Raw genomic sequence first — 20,698 nt, forward strand, 5'->3', positions numbered from 1 at the left:
AGGATCAAGCAAGCCCCCAGAGACACAGAAATGGTGTCAGGAGCTGCTGTGAAACGCTAACCCCCCTTACGGGGCCAAGATCTTGCAGCGCCCAGCAAATAAATAACAAAACAGAAGAACGAGCAAAAAAAGTGTGATAAGCAGTTTGGTCTCCCGCCTTTATTTACTGAAATTAACAGCTAACATGATGCAGCTGTTCTGTAGATAATTACGCTTAAGCATTTTTAAAGACAAAAATAGATTAAAAATGTAAACCAAGGTCTTATTTGCATTTTATGGATAGAAAAACAAAGCTAAACATTAGGTGTACTGCCCATGACTAGGAGAGAGTCTGAGGTGAGATTCTCCAACCCTCATACTTACGTTATAGAGCGGGATGGTCTTCATCACTTTGTACTGCTTCATAGGGTCCATCTTATAGAGGTGTCGATCAGTAATGAAGATGGCTCTGTCCTCAACCTTATTAAAGCGATTTACCTGCAAAGAAGCAATTTTTCCAGTCACACTAATGGTTGCAACACAACATGCAGAGCAAATGTTTACAGCACTAAACACGCGCAAACTCACGCAAAGCTCTCAAACAGGTTTACTCCACGGATCTTGAAATGCTGGAAAAGGGACTTCACAATCCCATTGTAAAAACAAAAATACATAGTGTCAGAGAAGTAACATTCCCAAAGTCATCCAGCAGGGCTGGGATAACCAAGAAGAGTCCAGGACCTAGATCAAATAAAGGACGTCGATGCTTTCTACTAGCAATATTTGACTTTTACACATCTGTTCACTGAGCAAACTCCAAACCCGGGCAGATGCCTGTTGTTCCTATGTTGTTTATGTGACTTTGTCACCCCAGAAGAATGACACACTGCACCTGCCAAGCAGAGCTAAAGAGTGGCCACCAGTCTGTGACAGTTCAGACATGAGACAATCGATTCAGGGCTGAAAGCACAAGCTTTGGACCATCCTTGATCTGAGCAGGTCCCATTTTCCTCTTTTAAAACATTTGTGTCTTCTATGGAACTAAGCAGTTTGTCCGGGAAGTGGAAAACGGGGAGCACCATCCTTCCCCTGCCCCAACCATTAGCAGATGCCTTAGCTGAATAAGGGCACGCTCTGCCTGTTTTGCTGAAGTTGTGCCACTCCGCAAAAAGGAATAAAAGATGGACAGGCCAGAAGGAGTCCAAGAGAGCCAAATCTGTATCCAGGACCTAGGCAACCAGCTGGTGGAAGGAAGACAAGGTCATTTCTTGGCAAGGAGAAGACCCAAGCTGGCATGCCCTCAGGCTGCAAAGGGTATCGAACACCACCCTCTCCCGTCCTGAGCAAGAAAGGCAGAGCGAGGACACAACTCGCCCGCTCTAAAGGCTGTGCCCCTTTCCATGCTGTCCTAACCCCACCACCCCAAGCCAGAGCTGGTGCTCATCTGTCCTAGCAATTCACTAATCCAACAAAAATCTGTCCTTTTTGTTAGATGAGCAAGGGAAGGGGACAACAAGCACCAGAGCCAGTACAAGGAAAAAGGTGAGGCTCTGGGTAATGATAAAGGCACAGGGCAAGAAAACAGGACTGCTCCGCTTGGCAGCGGCCAGCTTTGAGATCGGTTCAGCCGTGTCAGACCCTTACCATGAGGAGCAGATTATTCTATAGGGGTGGACACCACTCAACTCATATTTTAACTTGACTTTGTGTTCTGTTAAGCACATGGTACTCAAGGCATGGACCTTGGATCACCAATGGGCTCAAGCTCCTGAAGGAAAATCTTCAAATAGGAGCTAGCTGCCCATCTACGCTGGCCAGGGCAATTCGGGGAACATGGAGAGCAGAGCTCCAGCAGCCAACAAACTTCTACATCAACCAAGAAAGCAACCAGTGGTATTTGTGCACCTCCAAGGTTAAGTGACTACTGAGTGAGGGTTTTTTTGTTTTGTTTTTTTGTGCACTTTTTTTTTTTTTCTAATGCCTATACTATTCTCAGGTTATCTTGAATCTGGACTCTGATCTCCCGATTCCCACACCACTACTCTAAGGTGCTTACAACTAGGAAAATTAAGTGCGCTTCTCACAACTCTAAAATGAGGCAATTTTAATCTTCAGAGGCCTGTACCCTCTGATAAAGGCCGGTTACAGAGAAGATGGAGCTCAACTTCTCAGAGATGTAGAGCAAGAGGACAGGAGGCAACTGGCAGAAGTTTCAGCAGCACAAATTCCAGCTGGACATATGGAAAAAAAATTCTCCCCAGGAGGGGGGTGTGGCCCTGGGACAGGGCTCAGAGGGGCTGCATAATCTTCATCCTTGGGGATGAAGAAGATGCCAAGAAGATACACTTCACATTATCTGAAATATTCTGACAGTTGCTAATAGTTCAGCAAACACAGCTTAGTGTTGCCACTGGGAAACATTAATATCTTAATATTGCCATTGGGCTCTACACTTTTAAATTAAAGACCAATTATAGATACACACTATAATTCAGTAAAGAACCATTAGCTACCTGCTGAGGCAAACCACTACATTATCATGTGTAATCTCACTGGCTGCCAAATGCAGCAGAGATTACCAGAGATATGTCCCAACCCTCATGGAATAACCTCAGGCACAGTCAAGAAGTTGGTTCACTTTAATCTGAACTCAAAATACCACCCAACTGGGATATTGTTTGCATAACCAGAACGTAGAGGAAAAGGGCAATAAAAGCCAACACCAGCAGTCCTAGCCACAGTGTGCAAGGAGGGCTTGAGCACAAGGAAAATACTTTTTTTTTTTTTTTAAACCGATTATATTTAACAGTTCTGATGAGCTTAAAAACTAACTGAGGGAAAACAGTAGTATGTGAACTCCCAGCCATTCTGAAAGCAGCAAGTACCTTTGAACACAACCAAGTACACAACACCATGTCTAAGTATCTTGTTTCAATTCACGCATGCTGTTTCTACATACGGGAAGACACGCTATTTAAGAACCAGTTAATGACTCAAAGTAATAGAGATGGTCTAACAGCAAGCTATTTAAGGTGGTCACATAATGATATTGTTTCCCTTCATTCTAAGCATTCTGATGTTTCCATTTTCATGTTCACTTTTGGCTACCAACCAGGTCTCCAGCAAGAGCATTCCTCCAGTCCCAGAGAAATCAACACCTTAAATCTTCAAAAACGCTGTCAAATAGGCCATTGCTGGAAAACTACTTGTAAAGACAAGCAATTGTTCATTAAAAATGTACTCGAAGGCTACAAGATACTAAACATTGTACCTTGATGACAACATCTGATCTGGGAAAGGTCCAGGAAGATAAAAGCCAGGAAACCACTCTTTGGTACCTTCTGGAATTAGCATAATTGTTTGCAAAAAGAAAAGTGAGAAGATCACGCTACTGCAAGAAACACTCTGATAGTCTCTCCAGAGGAAGGTTTTATACCCTGGAATCATGCCTCCTTTCACATCACCTTTGTAAAGACGGAGCATCTGAATTCCCCCCACCTCTGCCTCAACTCTTCACAAATATTCTTCGAGGCTGCTAATAACGTTTGGCTCCAGCGAGCAGGGTTGCTACAGAGGAAATGCGTCTCATGACATTACAATTTGTTCGTCAAAGAAATACCGCATGAAAGGAGAACCAGTCTGATGCAATCTAGACTTTCGCAGGCCCGGCCCCAAGAGGCTAGGTACTAAATAGTCATAAAGCAAGACGAAAAGTTGTCTCAAAAGCAAGTGGGAAAGTAGGACACAAAGTGGAAAGTATTCTTCATCAGGGCAAAAAAACAGTGCCATTGGTGTATCACAGAGATATTTATTAACCAGCTGAGAAGGGCGGACAAGGGCTGAGATGCGATGAGGCAAATGAACATAAATTGGATTTTCTTAGGTGAAGTTGAGAGACACGTGAAGAACTTAAATATGCTCAGTCAACAGGCTGTAAATAAAGGCAAAGCAATGCAAATTGGAGAGGAAACAGAGAGCTACACGACAGCTTTAAATTAACTACATCAATGCAGAAAAAGTAATGGAAGATGATTGTAGACAGCTTTGGAGAGATCTTGGCACAAACACGTGAGGCAGTTGAAAACAAACTAGATGTTAGCACGCATTAAAGACCAGCATGGACAACTACGCCTGGTTGCCACAGTCTCATGTGGATTATGGTGCAAAGCACTGGGATGGAGAACGTAAAGGATACTGAAGGACTATGATGGGTTTAGAAGAGAAGGTAAAGAAAACAACTGTGGCCCAGAAAATCTCACAGGAAGAGATGTTGAATGACTGGAATTATTTTAGGAAGCAGACGAATGGAAGAAAAAGCAAAGGCTACGAAACACTGAATGGTCTAGAGAAAGTAGGTTAGCAGTGTGCGGTGTTCCACGTTGAGCAATTTGAGCCCAGTAACACAACAGACTCCACAAACCGTAATTTGGCTGTGGAGCTCACTGCCACAGGACCCTTTCTGGAGGGGAAACCACACTCCGTGTCTTGGGAGTTTAAGCCAAAGCTACTAGAGACAAGGAGGCTTCTTCAGTTCGTTAGACCCGCAGTTCTGGCTGTGGTCTGTCCCACAGAGATCTCAAATTTGCTGCTGTGTGGCCTTGGTTTCCAAATATTTTAACTCAAAGAAAAAAGAGAGTCTCACAATGACACCTGCTTACTGCCATGATCCCTCCTGATGCATCCATCTCCCATCCACAGTGTCCTTCCTCTCCTTCTCCCAGGCCCACAGCTCCATCACCAACCCCACATGCTGGAGAACCCTGTTGTCCTGTTCCCATTTCCAGTACAGAGCCCACATTAAAAAACACGGCAGACCTTACAGAGCAAAGTAACCAGCACTATATGGAAACCCTCTCGGCAGAAGGTCCAGCAGCTGCTGCCCAGAAAGCAGGAATGGGAAGTGTGCCCAGATTTTGCAAGGCAATAGCAAATTGCAATAGTTCTGCAAGTGTGTCTCAATTCCACTTCTTTCTTGCGTTGACCTACCGGTTTTAGTGTTGACACTGAACAATAAATTTAGCTGAACAGCTAGAGAGACACACCGATGGGGAAGTACAGCAGCGTACCTCGCAGAGAAAGCAGATTCTTGCTGCTCTGGAATTCATGTCCTTTCCAGTTCTTTTTAAGCAATCAGTTTGCTTCAGGTGTCTCATGCATCTATGGCACGTTTCTGTAAATAATGCATGCTGTGTTTTTAGAAGTAAAATCAGCCCTTCCTAACGGGGGGCTGTCACATTGGGAAACATGCACAGAAGAGATTCAGACAAATGGTAGCGCACTAGCAAATGCCGTTATTCTTCTGATTTTGCAGGAGTAGAGACAGGCCTTATGTTCTCAGATACAGTTTATACCCTCATAGTGAACAGTCCTTCCTAGCATTGTGTTCTCTGCACCTTCTGGACTTTTTATTTATATCTTTGCTGATCCAAATGCGAGTCGGTCTTAATTTAGCTTTCCGAGTGGCTAATGGGGAAAAATGAAGGTCTCAGTCTTTAGCAGAAAGACTTCAAAAGGAGCGTCCCAGGTCAGTGCTAGAGGACCCTAGACGCTATAGCGGGGGGAGGCATTGCACTTTGGAAGAGAGGATCCTTTCAAGGAGGCTCGGCGCAACAAAGGACAAGGGAGGAAACGGGAAGAAAAGCCTTATTCTATAAAGGGAGAAACTGTTGTTTCCTAGGTGATGGAAAAAATAAAAATGTGACGCTGTGCATGAAATATGCATTTTGTTTCCCAAGGCAAAAAGTTTGAAAGTTTCCTTTGAAAAATAAAAAGCATGGAAATGCTCAGAAAAGATGTATTTTTCCATAGGCAGAAGTGACCTGTTTTTACCTATACCTACTGTGAGAAAGCAAGCGCATGCATATGCCATCAGTGAGACTTCAAAGTCTCTTCGCATACCTTCTATAAAAAGAACTATAAAAGTTATGGTCCAAACAGACCCACTTAACTATTATTCAGCTCAAGCTGTTGATATTAAGACTCCATACACTCAAGCTAAAGAAAACTTTAACAGCAGTTATCGGTACTTCAAGAGCAGGTCCCTTGGCTGTTGAGAGCTGTTATTACTTCCTTGACTTCACTATAGCAATGTCAATCATCAGCTAAAAAAAAATCTGTCTCAAAGCACTTAATGGTTAGTAAATATCTTACAGGGTTACCTTCACAACTGCTAGCTTCTATACATAAATGCTTTTTAAGCACACGAGCTCCGGGCTTAACTGGTGTCTATTTGAGTCGCCCAGTACTTATCCTTTTAACGTCATTTCTATCCAAAGAAAGAAGAGCAGAATGTAATTATTGGAACATTTTTAAGGAGCAGACACCTAGCATAGCTGTTGAAAGTCAGGAACTGCTTCACACGCATGGTGGAACAAAGACACTACAACTTGCCCAAAGCTGCCGAAGACGGGTCGGATGCAGCTCCAGAAATAAAACATCCGTCTCAACTCAAAGCGCTCTCTTGCTACAGGAACACCCTGTTGCCTGATGTAGGGACCACTTAACGGCAGCAGCTACGCATTTTGCTCGAGAACCCCCCCAAATAAGCTGAATCATGAAAATATACTAAAAATGGACTTGAGCAACTTTACTTTACGGACTGATGCTTTGTTAAAAGCACATCATTTAAGGGAAGCAATAAAACCACCTAATAATTAATCACATTTTCATCTCGGTAACTCATTCTTCGCTTCCCTGCTGCAGCATTGCATGAGCCACATTTCAGCTTAGAAACAAACAGTCAATTTGGCCCCCGTAACGAGCCAAGTTTAGCATAAGGGATTTGACAAACTTCACTGCAGTGAGAACAACTCCCTTTCGAAAGCTCTGAGCATCACTACAGCTTGCGTGGGCTAACACCAAATTGCCACACTCGTGCAGATAACGTGGTATTATATGGGAAAGTTAAAGGAGGACAAAACTAAAAGGAATGAGCTTTATGAATTGGAATTAAAAAAAAAAAAGTGGGAATGAGAAGAAATTCTCCCTGTCCAACAGCACTGAAAGCTGAGTCTCATACTGCAGTAATCGGAGTTACTCTTTGGGTTAGAGGTAGGATGCCACAGCTTGTGTTTTTGACAAGAGAAGCTCCCTAGTTTTAAAAAGGCAGCTTAGAAAGGATATGAATTGTTTTACGTGAAATAGTGAAAGATAGCATAAAATTGTTTTCAGGGCAAACACTGTGTTCACGTAATCAAAGCACAAAGTTGCTCATATACTACAGAATTTACTATAGCTTTCACTCTTGCTTAGTCTGCCAATGGGATGATCAAATTTAAGATATAATAGATTACCACATCGGTTGAAATGTGAAATGGTAAATCTTGTAATGGTGAAAGATGAAATCTTTGTCTTTTTGATTTTCAAAGCTGGGATTACCTTCTCTTCTTTGTTCACTTCAGGCTTGCTAGGACATTCATTTCTTGTCCACACACAAAGGAAGAGGGAAGGCAAACGGTTCACTCCAAAAGAAATTACTGCTAAACACGGATTTGAAAGGGGTCATTTCCTTTTGTTTTTAAATGTGGAGAAGTACTGAAATTGCCAGTTTTACGCACATTGTTAAAGATCCTACAAAGGCGCAGTCTTGTCCTCAATAGCAAGGCGGAACTGATTTTTATTCTGCTAATTTGCCTTCGAGGTGCTTCTACTAGCTTCTTTAAGGCCACCATTTCCCTAAAGTAGAGGCTGTACTTTGACTAAATCAAGCTATATTTTCTAACATGGATCCTTTAGAAGGATCCAGCTGATCCACCACCAGTGGCTTTGCCAGCAAACGCAGGTTACCTTGTATTACCTTAGCCCCCCTACTTGTAGGGGTATATATATATTCTACTTTTTAAAGCACATGTGATCAGCGAAAGCTTTCACCTCTGAAAGCAACCTTTCAGGTTCAGGAGAGAACCTATTTTACAACAGCTAACACCTGCTCTGCCTGCAGACTGTGTTTATTATCACCAGCGTGATGGGATACGAATGCAACAAACCTCGGGTGAAAATGGGTTTTTCCAACAAGTAAACGCAGTAGCAGGATGCACAGAAACAAGACCCGTTCGTGTTCCTTCTCCAGGATTATTTCACATACTGCCAACAAAAAGGAACGGCTCTGACGCTTGCCTAGAGGTAAGAGCTCGGGGCTCGCAGGTACTCAACAGGAAGAGGTATGGGTCTGCGGTTCAGAAGTCTACTTGCCCCTGTCCTTGTGCATTACGTTGTCCTTTAAAGCCGAGCCAGGAGCGGGCGAGAGAAACGTAAGGATTTAAAAGCTTCAAAGTCGCGTAACGGCGAGCAAAACCAAATTCCCCAAATCCTGCGTTGCGCAGTCATATATTATGCACACGCACGCACAGAATAATTCCCCTCCCCTCTAACATCGCTCCATTCGCATTCAAAGCGACAGTTCCTGCAGTCACATCTTTAAGAATCGAATACTGTGTTTTTACAATTATTTCGGTTTAGCTAAAAACAGTAAGTTCAACTTAAATTCAACAGTAAGTTTCAGCAGATTGAAACTAGTTTATTAAATGAATTAGAAGAGTGATTTTTAATAACGCTGTGAGATTACATTCCTAATCCTGAAGTCACTAGAACACAATTACAGAAAGTCTTTTTCCACCAATACGAAACATGAATTCTTTTGTTTTTAGCCTCAAGTGAAAAAAGCTGGGGCGAAATTCTCCTGTATATGCATTTCCGTAACAGAGACTCGAGAGGGGAGGTCTGGATTGAGATCACACGATCCTCCTTTAGCCCTAACAATATAAACCAATATTCCCTCAAACCACTCCTTCAGTTAGCAAACCACACTCTTAAAGAGAACATGTTAAAAGCAATCGAATATTCCACTGAAACACGTTTGTTCAGAAAGCAATACGAGATTTCTATTTTTATATACACCAATCACTTACGGTTGTATAAATAATTTACGGTGCTATCACCAGCAAAGCAGTTTTGTTATAAAGTGAGATGTTATGCTGCAAAATGAATGTTGTTGCTACTGCTAAATATAATATTTGCAAACCTCACAAGCTAACAAATATTATGCACAAACTTCACTTCTGGCACAATGGAGACTAACTGCAATGGGACATTTTTAGATGTAAAAAGAATACACAACTGCTTAAAATGCTGGAAAATTAGCGGTCCGGGCCTGCCATTTAATTTGTTTTTGTCTACTAGTTTTGTAAAATTCAAAATATCGTCTCCTGACAGGCATTTAAAAACAGCATAATCTAGATCATTACAAACTACCCATAAAAATTTATACGAGCACATTTTTTTAATTAGCCCTTAAAAGCTTCCAGCCAAATTAACAAAAAGCAATCTGCTACGGAAAAAAGTTAGACGCAAACCAGTTGCACAGGATCAAGCAAATTTCTTCATGCCTCCGAAACGAAGAGGCCACAGAAGCCCCTAGAACAAAGCCTCCTTCGGTGCCACAGGCCCAGAGTTACCTATCAGTCAAAAATTATGGATATTTTTCCTTGAAATATGACTGCTTTGAACTCCCATCTGTTAAAACATCTCCAGCATTACCTTCTCGCCCTCTGCTCCACAAAATTTCACCTCAGCTGGGAGAAGATCCCCAACCCAGCTTCATGTCTCTACAGCCAGCCACACACACGTTGGTTACCTTGCGGACGTGACACGAGAAGAGGACATTCATGTACTTGTCCTTCCGTTTCAGCTCATTGGCAACAGGGGTGAAAGAGCCCGTGGTCTGAGGGTCATCTGGTCTCTGAAAGAGCAAGGACAGGCACATAATTCTTCTTGCTTACCAAAGTAATTGCATTACGTCATGCCAGGCCCAACAGAACTGCAGCCGCACCACCTAGTCTGGAGACTTCCTCCAGCCTGCCTTGTAGAAGAGCAGCCGAACATCTGGAGTTTTATGTGTTTCCAAAAAAAAAAAAATTCACAAAACAAAATGCCTAAAGGAAGGATGGAGTAAAAGGAGATACTGTATCTTGCTTAGAAAGAGCATTCCGCCTTTATACTATTTCTTAACGTCCAGAAGTTTACCTTTATATTGACTTCCCTCCTAGCTTTGGCCGCTTGAAGAGCCAGTTGATGGAATTACTCATTACCATTTCAAGTTGCTTGCGATGCTCAAACTCTGCTTAGTATTTAGAAAAATTACCCTTAGTAGAGTAGAAGTCAAAAACTCTCTGAAATTATATAAACCCACTTCCTGAGGAAATCTGAAAGCACCTCCATCCCAAGAAAGCAACAGCCACTTTTTCAAATTTCGACCTTTCTAGCGTCCTGAACCCCAGCCATCGGCAGCTTCCCCCTTTTCTTTGCATTGATTACTGCACTTGCACTCACCAGTGCGATGTAATTCCCCTCCCATGCTCTTTGTAGGCCAATATCGGCTCTGTGGCCTTTCAGCACTTCCATGGCAGCAACCTTTGCCCTCAGCTGAGGTAGGTCTTTTGGTGGGATGCTCCGGATGAGTTCACTTGCCCTCCACCTGCCAAAAAAAAAAACCACCCCAACAACCCTGAATCACCTCCACAGTCTATAGCATATATTATAAGGACTCTTTCTGCCAAATCAGCACAGCTAGGACACTTCTAGACTACAAAGGTCAGGGAGAAAAGGAGTTTTTCAATTGCCTTCGTAAGGCTGGAAACTTCAGTATCACTTTGAAGTCACATATCTCTGGCTCCTGAGAGATTTGATTGGTATACAAGAAGGAACATTTTTTTCCCCCAAACACCAATCCCCAAAACATTCCCCACCATCCAGAAGTCTACTGCTGTCACATCTGCTTGCAATAAAGTTTTTGCATGCCCAAATCTTGGCTCACTTACAACACCATTCTCCTTTAACAGCAAAATTTGGCCCTGCAATTGAAACCCAACCAACCGTAACATGAAACACGATAGCCCATCCAGTGCTTCACACCACACGCCAGACTTCAGCAACAATATCAGTTCTCTAGGATTAATGCTAAGAAGGCGTTTAGCAACTAAACATTTGCAGTTAGGATAATTCAGCGTATTCGGAGAACAGGACTCTCTGCCCAAAGAGGTTACAGATGGTTTTCAAGATGCAGCTGGGGAAAAAAAGAAACAAGGCTGACTTGATCTAGTGCTGGTGGTAGTCCTGCTTCAAGCAGGTGGGCTGGAGATCTCTAGAGGTCCCATCCAGCCAGCATTTCTCCTGCTCTGTGACTGTTTCAGAAGTCACCGTTTTTATAGTTACTTTTCAAATTGCAATTATAATTACTTTGCGCCCCTCTTGTCTACAATACCAGACTTACCAGAGGAAAAAGTCACTATTTTTTAGATATTAGGAAATTGTAATAAATGCACTGAACACCTCTTTCACAGATAGAATACGGGTGAATAGTGGAACATTACTAGTACAGAAAAGTACTGCTTTACTATAAGAAGTCTTGAGGGAGTCAAGAGGATTCCTTTTCTCTCACCCACTGCACAACACCAGCTGCTCTTTTCTTTTAAAACACATCAAAAAGGCAAGATGGGCCAAGGAAGGAAATGCAATGTCCATCCTGACTAGATCTTAGCAACAAAATGATTATTTGCCTGGCTGAGGGTACTAGAGGCCACTGACATCTTCATCTTTGAAGCCCGGTTGATGTTCTTTAGTCATTTTTCCAACTTTTCTGAAACAAGGGATAGCTGTTCACCCCTCTAGGCTAACCTGAAAAGACAAAAGGGTTTCTTCCTACCTGTGGTAGATCGTCTGAAGGGCCTCTTCAAATCGGCGCAGCACTTTCGGCGGAGTGGGCCATTGCACGTGCTTGCCATAATCCTTCATTGACCTCACATTTTGAAAGCGTCGGGCAACTTCACGAATGTAGGACTTCACTTTGTAGCGGCGGTAATACTTGAGTATCGTGAGGGCAGCCCGCGTCCTCTTATAGCGCAGGCGGGCCAAAGTACCCCTCCAAACCTAAGAGTCGGTGGAGAAGACACAGCTTGAGCAATCCAAAGCAGGGAAATTTTCTGTCTATACTTCTGGACTGCTAAAATGCAGAAATACATCAGTCAGGAAGTTGAAAGGAAGCGACTTTTCTGTGCCAATCAAATCCGGTTAAAAGATCACTGAACAGACCTGGTGCTTACCTGTGGATTTAGAAACAACTTGAACGCTGATTAAAAGCTAGAATGAGTAAGATTGCTTTGAAAATAGTTCAGGAAAACGGCTGTTCTGGCCACGTGCTGAAAATTAAGCAAAGCTGCTATATGAATGCCATCCGCGAATGCCACGCAAATATGCACGCTGGGACGTAGTGCAGGGAGACTGCTTGAAGCGCTGGTATCAACTCCTGCCTCAGCTGAAGACCCAGTTTCTCTACACGATGAAGCACAGCAACACGCAGCCTGACTGGGCAGGTTGTGCTGTTTTTATCCCATAACCAGAGAAATACATATGCACCTGAGTGCTCTCAAGTTAACATGCACGTCCCCGATGAATTCGTGAACAACTGCGGTTCCCCTCTAATACGATCTACCAAGATGAAGACACTATTTTTGTTTCCTTGTAGAATTAAACTGGAAGGATAATGAGCCTCCTCCGTATGGAGAGTGCTTCACTATGGGCTCTGCTGGAAAGTTTATTCCCCTCTTGAGAAACATCCTACAGCACCACTGATGCACATCAAGCCTTCTATTTATAGAAGAATTAATTAATTACCTGAGGCACTTTCCAGCGTATTTGCTTTATGAAGCCAATGTCAAAGGTTCTCTTGACAGCTTTACTGACAATCCTGATTTGTGGCTGAGAAAAGTTATATGTAGCAAGAAGTAAAGCAGATGTGAGGAGGTGCTCTTCTCTATACATTCAAATTTCAAAAATGGGGAACATTTTCCTCCAGTCTCTTTCATAGTAACCCCTCCTCATTCTCCTTTGGCCCCACTGCCCCTGTATAGGGCATCTCCTGTTCACACCAGACGTGATCCACCTAGCTCTGAGAGCCTGAGAAGTTGCTTTAGCGCCCACTGCTTTGCCAGCATGTTTAACATGCTCTAAAGCCCATTTGCATTCTGGCATGCCAAAGCGGAGTCAAGACCCTACATAAAGCTACCCAAACATTAGCCAGTAAGGCCAAGACAACCCATCTCTCACTTGCATTTTAGTGTGACAAACTGACTGAGAGTTTGCCACCTCTAACGCTTTCTTCCAAGATAGCAACCAGCCCCTGAAATAGTATTAAATCATCCCACACCCCATCCCATACTAACATTTAACATGGTGAAGGCCAAACTGCAGCTTCTAAGTCACATACGGCTGAGAGGCAGATGAAGCACAGTTCACTCATCGACTGTGTGTTGTATATTGTTGCTAGGAAGAGGGAGTGGGAGAAGAGAAGGGAATTTATCCTGGACACCAAAATGCAAGAAATGAAGCAAACAAGTAAGCAAGCAGGGGAACAAGCTACACATGTAAGATGACTGAGGGCAACTTGCTCCTTAACAACCCCCTGATGACCTAGGATATTCATGTCCGAGTGCATATCGGATTCAGAAACAGTGTGAATTTGACTCAATCAGCAACTAGGATGGAATAATTGAGCATCTAAAGACCACTGAAGCATCATCTGATTTGTGTCTATCTAAAAGAAAAGTTCAGAAGACTTGGATTGCTTAAGACATTTAAACACAGACTGAAGCGTCACAAAATATATCTGCAAGAAATACATGGACAGTAAACCATAAGATGAAGGAAAACTGGGTGAAAATCTACTGTTCAGCTTCTTATCTTTTAATAAGAGTAGCAATGAAGAACAAAGGGTTCCAGGTTGCAGCTCTATGGCCTTTTGGACTTTATAAAGGAACCCAAGACAAGAACACGCACAGCAAATTTGTGCAAGCTAATGAGGACTTTGCAGAGCTCCACTTGATCTGTCAGTACTTCTCAAAAGGATTTTGTTTTTAGATACAGAACAGTCTTAATTTTACTTACTTGCTTTTGAGGTCTCTTTTGCCACGGTTATTTTATTTTATTTTTTACACCAGTCAGACATCTACGGAACAAAGGCACTGTAACAGATTGCCCCGATGTTGTATCAGCTGCATCGCTGAAGAAATTGGCTTCACAGCAAGAATTGTCACAATTGCTACAAACACTAGCCTTCCAAATCCAATTATCCGGCCGAGGCATGCCCCTTGGCTGCAGCAAGCAATAAACTATTAATGAAAAGCATGGTCTCAAATCAAGTTGTCATAACTGCATAACCTCAATCCTAGCAAGGATCTACCTAAAAACCAAAATGGCAGCTCCTCCCAAACACCACAAGTAACAAGACAGATAAAGATGGAAAAAACCTTCTCCCAGGGAACGGGGTACCAGTTTAAATAAATTGTTTTCCTGGCTTTGGTAGTGTTTTTTTGTTTTGTTTTGTTTTGTTTTTTTCCCCTGCCTTCAAAGCCAGGGCTCATCTCTGCTTAAGGCATCATCAGTAACGTTGGGACTGCCAAGGCAAGCAGATTGCCTGATGGTCTAGCAGCCTCTTCCAGAAACATGGACCCTTCAAACCTACAAACAAGAGCAAGCTGTCAAAGCAACAAACTCCTTGCTCAGCAGTCACTTGATAAACTCGGCATCATGTAGCTGCGAGCTAGGGGGTTAGAGTTACATGAAAGTCCAACAAGGATGCTACCAACACACCCTTCTGAGACTTAAATATTGAGAGATCACTACATGCTGTACCTATCAAATTCTCCCCCCCCCCGCCTTAGGTTCATCACTCAAAAGCATTAAGCACTGCAAAATAAAATAAAATAATCAGATTCCCAGAGCTAAGTTTTTCATGGCATTTAATAGACATTATACACAGGTTCTCACATTGCAAAAGCTACATTTCTGTTGTATGCTGGAGGGCAATCGTAGCGCCACAGCCAAATGTGAGGGAGATCAGCATGCCAAAAACACAATGGAAAGATCTGTGCATCCAGGGGTCTACTTCTTTCTTTCCAGCCCTCTGTACCCAAGCAAGATACTGTCCAAGCCTTTTTCATATACAGTTCAGAAAGAATTCGACAGCTAACATGCATCGTCTTTCTGAAACTTGCAACCAGCTAAGCAGCTTTCATCTTGAACCTAAATCACAGTTATGCACCAGCAAGCTGGTATTTCAGCACTTGCATCCAGCAAATCTTGCAAGGATAGACTAAACAAGCCTGCGAATCCCAACGACCAATTGGGTCATTGGGATTGTATCGTTCCTTCTACAAGCAATAATAGTGATACTTGCTTTGCCACCGTTCTGTGGCTTTAACTTCTGGTTGACCTGGTTTCCCAGAGAAATGGGACTAAAGATAACCCTGCCTCTTTCTGACCATCTGTGATTGCCCTAATATCTTCTGAATCTCTAGCCAGCTTCAAGCAAATCTGACAGAGGAACAGAAGACCCAAAGAGACAAAGTCTCTACATCTTTTCAGGAAAAATCAGCAGCGGGGTAGAAAGAGCCTCAGATTAGAGTGACGTTGGAAAAGCTTCAGAACGAGCTCAAGAGCCATCTGTTTTGTTTGACTTCCAAGTCCCAACTAGCACACGAGTAGCTCCTAGCCAGGCAGAGCCACATGAGACTGAGTGCCAAGCCAAACAGGTAGAGGATACCAGAAGGATCTGGCAGCATTGGGAGGGTGCAGATGCATGCAGGGCACATGGGAAGGAGTGGAGGATATGACAAGGAAGCCTGGAAAGTACTGGCAGTGAAGTGGTCACAAGATCACAACTGTGTATGTTGCTGTTGTGGGATGTCAGCAGTGTAGGACAAACCCATGGAAAGCCAAGCTCAGGGAAGAGCTTGTCCGATGACAGTTTGCAAAGTGACACACTGAAGAGCAGACTCAAAAGCAATCGATTTTGCAATCGATTACTGCAGGGCCGAGTGACCAAGTGAGAGTAAGAGCCGTTGTGTAGGACACTATGAAACATTGTCCTTTACAAGAAGAGCTACCCAAGGAGACAGGGCAGAGGTAGGGAATAACAGGCAGTAGGTATTAGCTCCAATGTGTGCATGTACAGGAGAGGGGACCTCAAGCAAGAACAGAAGAGCAGAGACTTATAAGCAGGAGTAAGTTAAAAACTGAAAGAAAAGCAGAGTGTCTAGGCTTTTTTCCAACCTTTCCCCCCATCTACTCCTTACCTTCAGTCTCTCCAGATCTCTTTCTATCAACACCTCTGCCTTCTCCTCTGTGCTAGGTGAAGACAGATTAAGAGCGCAAGTGAAATGAAGACTAAAGGCTTAGGAGGATGGGTAGAGAGAAAGGAAATGGGTGGGGAAAAGAAGTCTGAACAACACAAGAAATCCAGTCAAAAACTATTGAACACTAGAAAGAGTTTTTCTATGGTTGCTTCCAAAATAGGCACTTGCACAAAAAGAAACAGAGCATTCATCGAAACCAAGAAAGAGTCATAATATATTTTATCTTCTGGGAAATACTGAAATGTTCTCTGAAGTATGTTTAATGCACATGTTTTTGTTTAAAATTTAATGAATTAAAAGTCAAATGAACAAAAAAAAGGAGATCTGGGCATGCCTTTAAAGTCAGCTTAAAAATTCAGTGAGCTTCCACCAACATTTCTAAGATTAAATAAACCTTCTATAGATCAAGTCCATCATCTTAGCAGAAAATACCGTGTAGCACACTAAATATTCAGAGCTCATCTACAGACTGCAGTCTGCTTGTAAGCTCAGAATTTCTCATAAAATAAATTAAAAATAAATTAAAACACACAAGCAAGCCCTGTAGAGTGCAGGGAAAACCAGCCGACTAGGTGGGTTGGGTCCAGAATGGCGAGAATGCCTCGCTCAGTTCTTCCATGGAAAAAAAGGATAATTTAGGTTTGACCCAGATGCTGCAGTCTCTTTGAATTTAGAAGGAAACCTCCCCAGCATGCGATCTAAACTTATAAACAAGCAAATAAATGTACATAATTCAGAAGACAAACCAAGCCCTTCTAAATTAAACAGCGGTGCTATATTTTTTTGAGCAGTGCTACAACTAATCAAACCTTGGAAAACTATTTCATGCCTGCTGTAACGCAGTACATCGCCTCCCACTAGGCCTCCTTCACACTTGCCTGAACTATTTCATGATCAATATTTCATGCTGCCCTAGCAAAAGCTGCCCTCCAGGCATCCAAACTGCAAAGAATAAAACAAAAGCTCACTAGAAACTCACACAGACATGAACCTTCCTGCACGGCTTTAAAGGACCTCAAACTGGAAAGGTTATTAAATATTTAAGTCAAGAGTGCAGCACAGAAGCCGCACGCAGTCCTGTCACTGGGTCCTCCAAGGCATCGCAGTTTGAATAAATGCTCAAATCTGAAGCGAGCTTTAATTATACGCCTCCTGATTGCTTTTGAAAGAGGTCATCTCCTTGCAGAGCACAGACATGATGGAATGGCTAATATTCACATTCGGCATCCGCTGGGTCCTTGCACATACCACACAATTGGGGATCTGCATTTTCACAATTCAAGCAGATTTGGATTCCGTAGAAGGTTTGAGGCAAATGCTTTTAAATCCAGGTCTCCCAGTCCTAATAGACCACATTACAGACCATACAAACAAACATACAAGTGGGAAGAGCTGCTCAATTTACAAAAAGCCAACTTTCTCTTTTTTGCAGGAGTCAGCCGAACAGCATTTATTCTATAGCCCTGCTTAACAGAAACAATATTCCACAAGCCAGGAAAGAAAGAAGGGTCTCTCTTACCCTCATTAATCAGATTGTACTACCAAGACTGCGTCCAATGATAAATACAACAAATATCAAATGATCATTGGATGTATGCAAGTAGCATGAATGAGGCTCATGCATGTACACATGAAATATTGGATGAAGAGCTGCTGTGGGTTTCTTCTGCAGCTCATTCGGCTGCTCAGCAATAGCTTTAACGAATGTCACGCAGCTGCACAGACCCATCTTTCTCCAAGGCTGAGCCCGAGCCTCAGTTATAAAACTCTATCAGCCCAAAAACCTCAAGAGACCCCTTTACCTTCTACTCCTAAGGACACGCTACGTCCATGTGGTGCCCTTAGCAATGCACTTATTGCTTCTTGGCTGCACTCTACAGTTTTTCCTGCCTTCGGCAGTGACCAGGGAAGGAAGATGATGGGAGAAAGGAGATACCCTAGATGAGCAGACGAAGATAACTGCCAAGTGTCCTCTGCTAAAGCAGCAGAGAAGTTCATGACCATCAGAAAAAGGCTGCTGCCATTAGAACAAGGCAGGAAGCTTCTCTCGTCCCATGAGAATTCAATGCACAATTTTACATGCTTAAGAAATCAAAATACAGGTCATTTCCTGATCTTCAAGGATTTTACACTGGTAAAGACTGCTAGGACAACTAAAAGCTCCAAATGTGGCACAGTTAATTAAGCTAGTACGTTGCTGTGTGGAAGAAGACAACTGAGAGGGAATGCAACAGAGGCCTACAGAGTCCTGAGTGGAGAGTTTAAATGGGTTAAGCTATTCACTCTCCTCTTCCAAACAGGAATTAATGGCTATCAGATGAACCCGGAGAAGCCAGGATCAAAACAAACAAAGCAAGATTGCTCTTTCCACGCGGGGGCTAGCTGAGCAGTGGAACTCCTCACCAAAGGACGCTACAAAACCTAAAGGTGAGGACACATGTTTGAGGACAAGTTCAGAGAAGAGAAATCCACCCGGTGTTACCGAATATAAAGAAAACACGTCCAGCTTAGGTCAGGCCAAGTTCGAAGGGCTGAAAGGACTGGGGGAGTATTAAGAAGAAGCATGATGAACGCTCGCCCCGCTGCAGCCTTCCCTAGGCATCTGCTCACAGTCACTTGTGGGGACATGACTGTGGTCCAGGGGGACCTTCAATCTGACACAGCGCAGCAGCTGTTCCAGTTTAAAACCTACATCCATTTAGCGAAGCAGCTGAGAATTAAGCTCTCTCTGCGCTTCTGAAGTTGTGACAGCACTGCTCTATTAACAAGCTTTTCCAGAACGGAGAGCAGATAAAAGCAAAAAAGAGCCACGCACAGATCTAGCTCATTTTATTCACTTTTGTTTAAAGGACACGAATGCCAATATAACACGCACCTCTGCTACCGGGTGCTACTGCCCGAGGAGGGCAGTACCGGGTGTAGCAAAAAAAAAATCAATCCGGACATTTCGACAAACACAGATCAACTACCATATGCTTATTTTTGCTCAAAAGCCCCATAACGAAGGAGCAGCTTCCTACCCACCCCATGGAAGAGTGGTAAACTTCTTCAGACTGACTCTGATTTACTGCAGCATCCCGTTGGGAAAGGCTGCATGCCCAGAAATTGTCGGTTCATCTTTCCCTTAGTATAGGCACAGCTCAGGTGATCCTGGTATTTTCACTATCGTGTTAAATTAAGACCTTTCCCAAGGTAAGGTTGCTGAATACTGTGTGTGCTTGGTTGCACTTTAATTAAAGTACACTGCGCTGGCACTCTTTCTATAATCGAAACAAGCCTTGAAGAGATCTGGAGATGCAGCAGATCACTAGCTTTTCAAAAATGAAAAGCTGAAGCACAACGGAAAATAATTCCCTTCCATGAAAACAGCAAGGAAGCACCAGTGGCAATGAGGGCAGAATCTGGTCTTCCAAACTTGCATGTGATGCACATGAACCAGCATTAAAAAATACCCAAACCGTGAAAGGGCGGTGTTAGAACCCAAAATATCTAATTTACATGATCAGAACCTAAGTTTGCTTAACAAACAAGGGACTGCAAGGATATTTGCTGAAAGAATCCCATTCAAGAAGGGGGAAAAAGCCATATTCAAGTGAGACTGGGATTTCCGTAGGGATGCAGGGATGCAGCACACCCCAAACCCACCGGTGCTGGAGCACAGTGTTGATTGCTCTATGGCAACCAACTCAGATGCCTTTGAAAGTCCTTCTGCCACCTCTGCAAACCAAAAACAGCTAAAGCAAAGCCTGAAAAAGCAGGATGGAACGAGCAGTAGGAAGCATTAACGCTTAACTGCGGGCATCGCAGCTAGCTTTGCAGCATTCGCTTTGCAAGCACCGCTGCAAAAGCAGAAGACTAAATTGAAGTCTTGCAGACTCCTGCAGTTACCTGCTCTGCTGTTGCAGCCGGATGCTTTGCTTCAGCCTGAGCTTATTGAAGGAGTTCACGCGCTCAGCAGCAAAGCACAGCCATGCTCTCTGGGAGACTGGCAAGAGGCTTGCAGCTGGGTTGCTTTTTTTATTTTGTTTGCTTTTCTCAAATGCAGGTGAATTCACCAAGCAAGTTTTAAGGTGGCCCTAACAGCTACGACACTCAAGGTCTCAAAGTTGGGACATTGCAAAGTTTTCTTAGACTGAAGAGTCCTGGAATAGGCAGCTGCCTGGTCTTCCATGTTGCTGGGCCATGTTTTTTGAGTAGCGATGCACACACACATCCTCTCTTCTCCTCCCTCGCCAAACAATAAATGGGTGTTTGCATTTATTTAGATTAAAACATGTTTTTACAGCATTTCCTGGGGGAGGAAAGAGATAATATGTGAATAGTCAGGTGCTCCATCGCGCCTGATGCTGGAAGGGGAAGGATCCCGTGATCCTCTCCCTTTCTGCTCTCCTCTGGGGCCACGTTCCTGCCTCCTCCTTTCTGCCAGCATCGGGGCTCAGCTGAATGAAGGTGAGCTGCTCGGGGAGCAGAAGTGGCAGAAGATAGTCTCTTCTTTTCTTTTTTTGTAGGACTTTTGAGTTTTACATGTCTCAGTG

At 43.3% G+C, this 20,698-nt stretch overlaps 1 protein-coding gene across 1 annotated transcript in view; it reads right to left on the reverse strand.

Annotated features, from left to right (window-relative positions):
• MYO1D (myosin ID) overlaps window positions 1-20,698 on the reverse strand; it is a 150,533-nt gene that overhangs the window by 55,565 nt on the left and 74,270 nt on the right. The window contains exons 17-20 of the mRNA XM_067311999.1: window positions 11,678-11,901; window positions 10,306-10,450; window positions 9,611-9,715; window positions 364-477 (exon numbers count right to left, since the gene is read on the reverse strand). Of these exons, the coding sequence (XP_067168100.1) occupies window positions 364-477; window positions 9,611-9,715; window positions 10,306-10,450; window positions 11,678-11,901 (588 nt within the window). The remainder of the gene's footprint in view (window positions 1-363; window positions 478-9,610; window positions 9,716-10,305; window positions 10,451-11,677; window positions 11,902-20,698) is intronic.

This window comes from Apteryx mantelli, chromosome 28, assembly GCF_036417845.1.
Source record: "Apteryx mantelli isolate bAptMan1 chromosome 28, bAptMan1.hap1, whole genome shotgun sequence".
NCBI lineage: Eukaryota > Metazoa > Chordata > Aves > Apterygiformes > Apterygidae > Apteryx > Apteryx mantelli.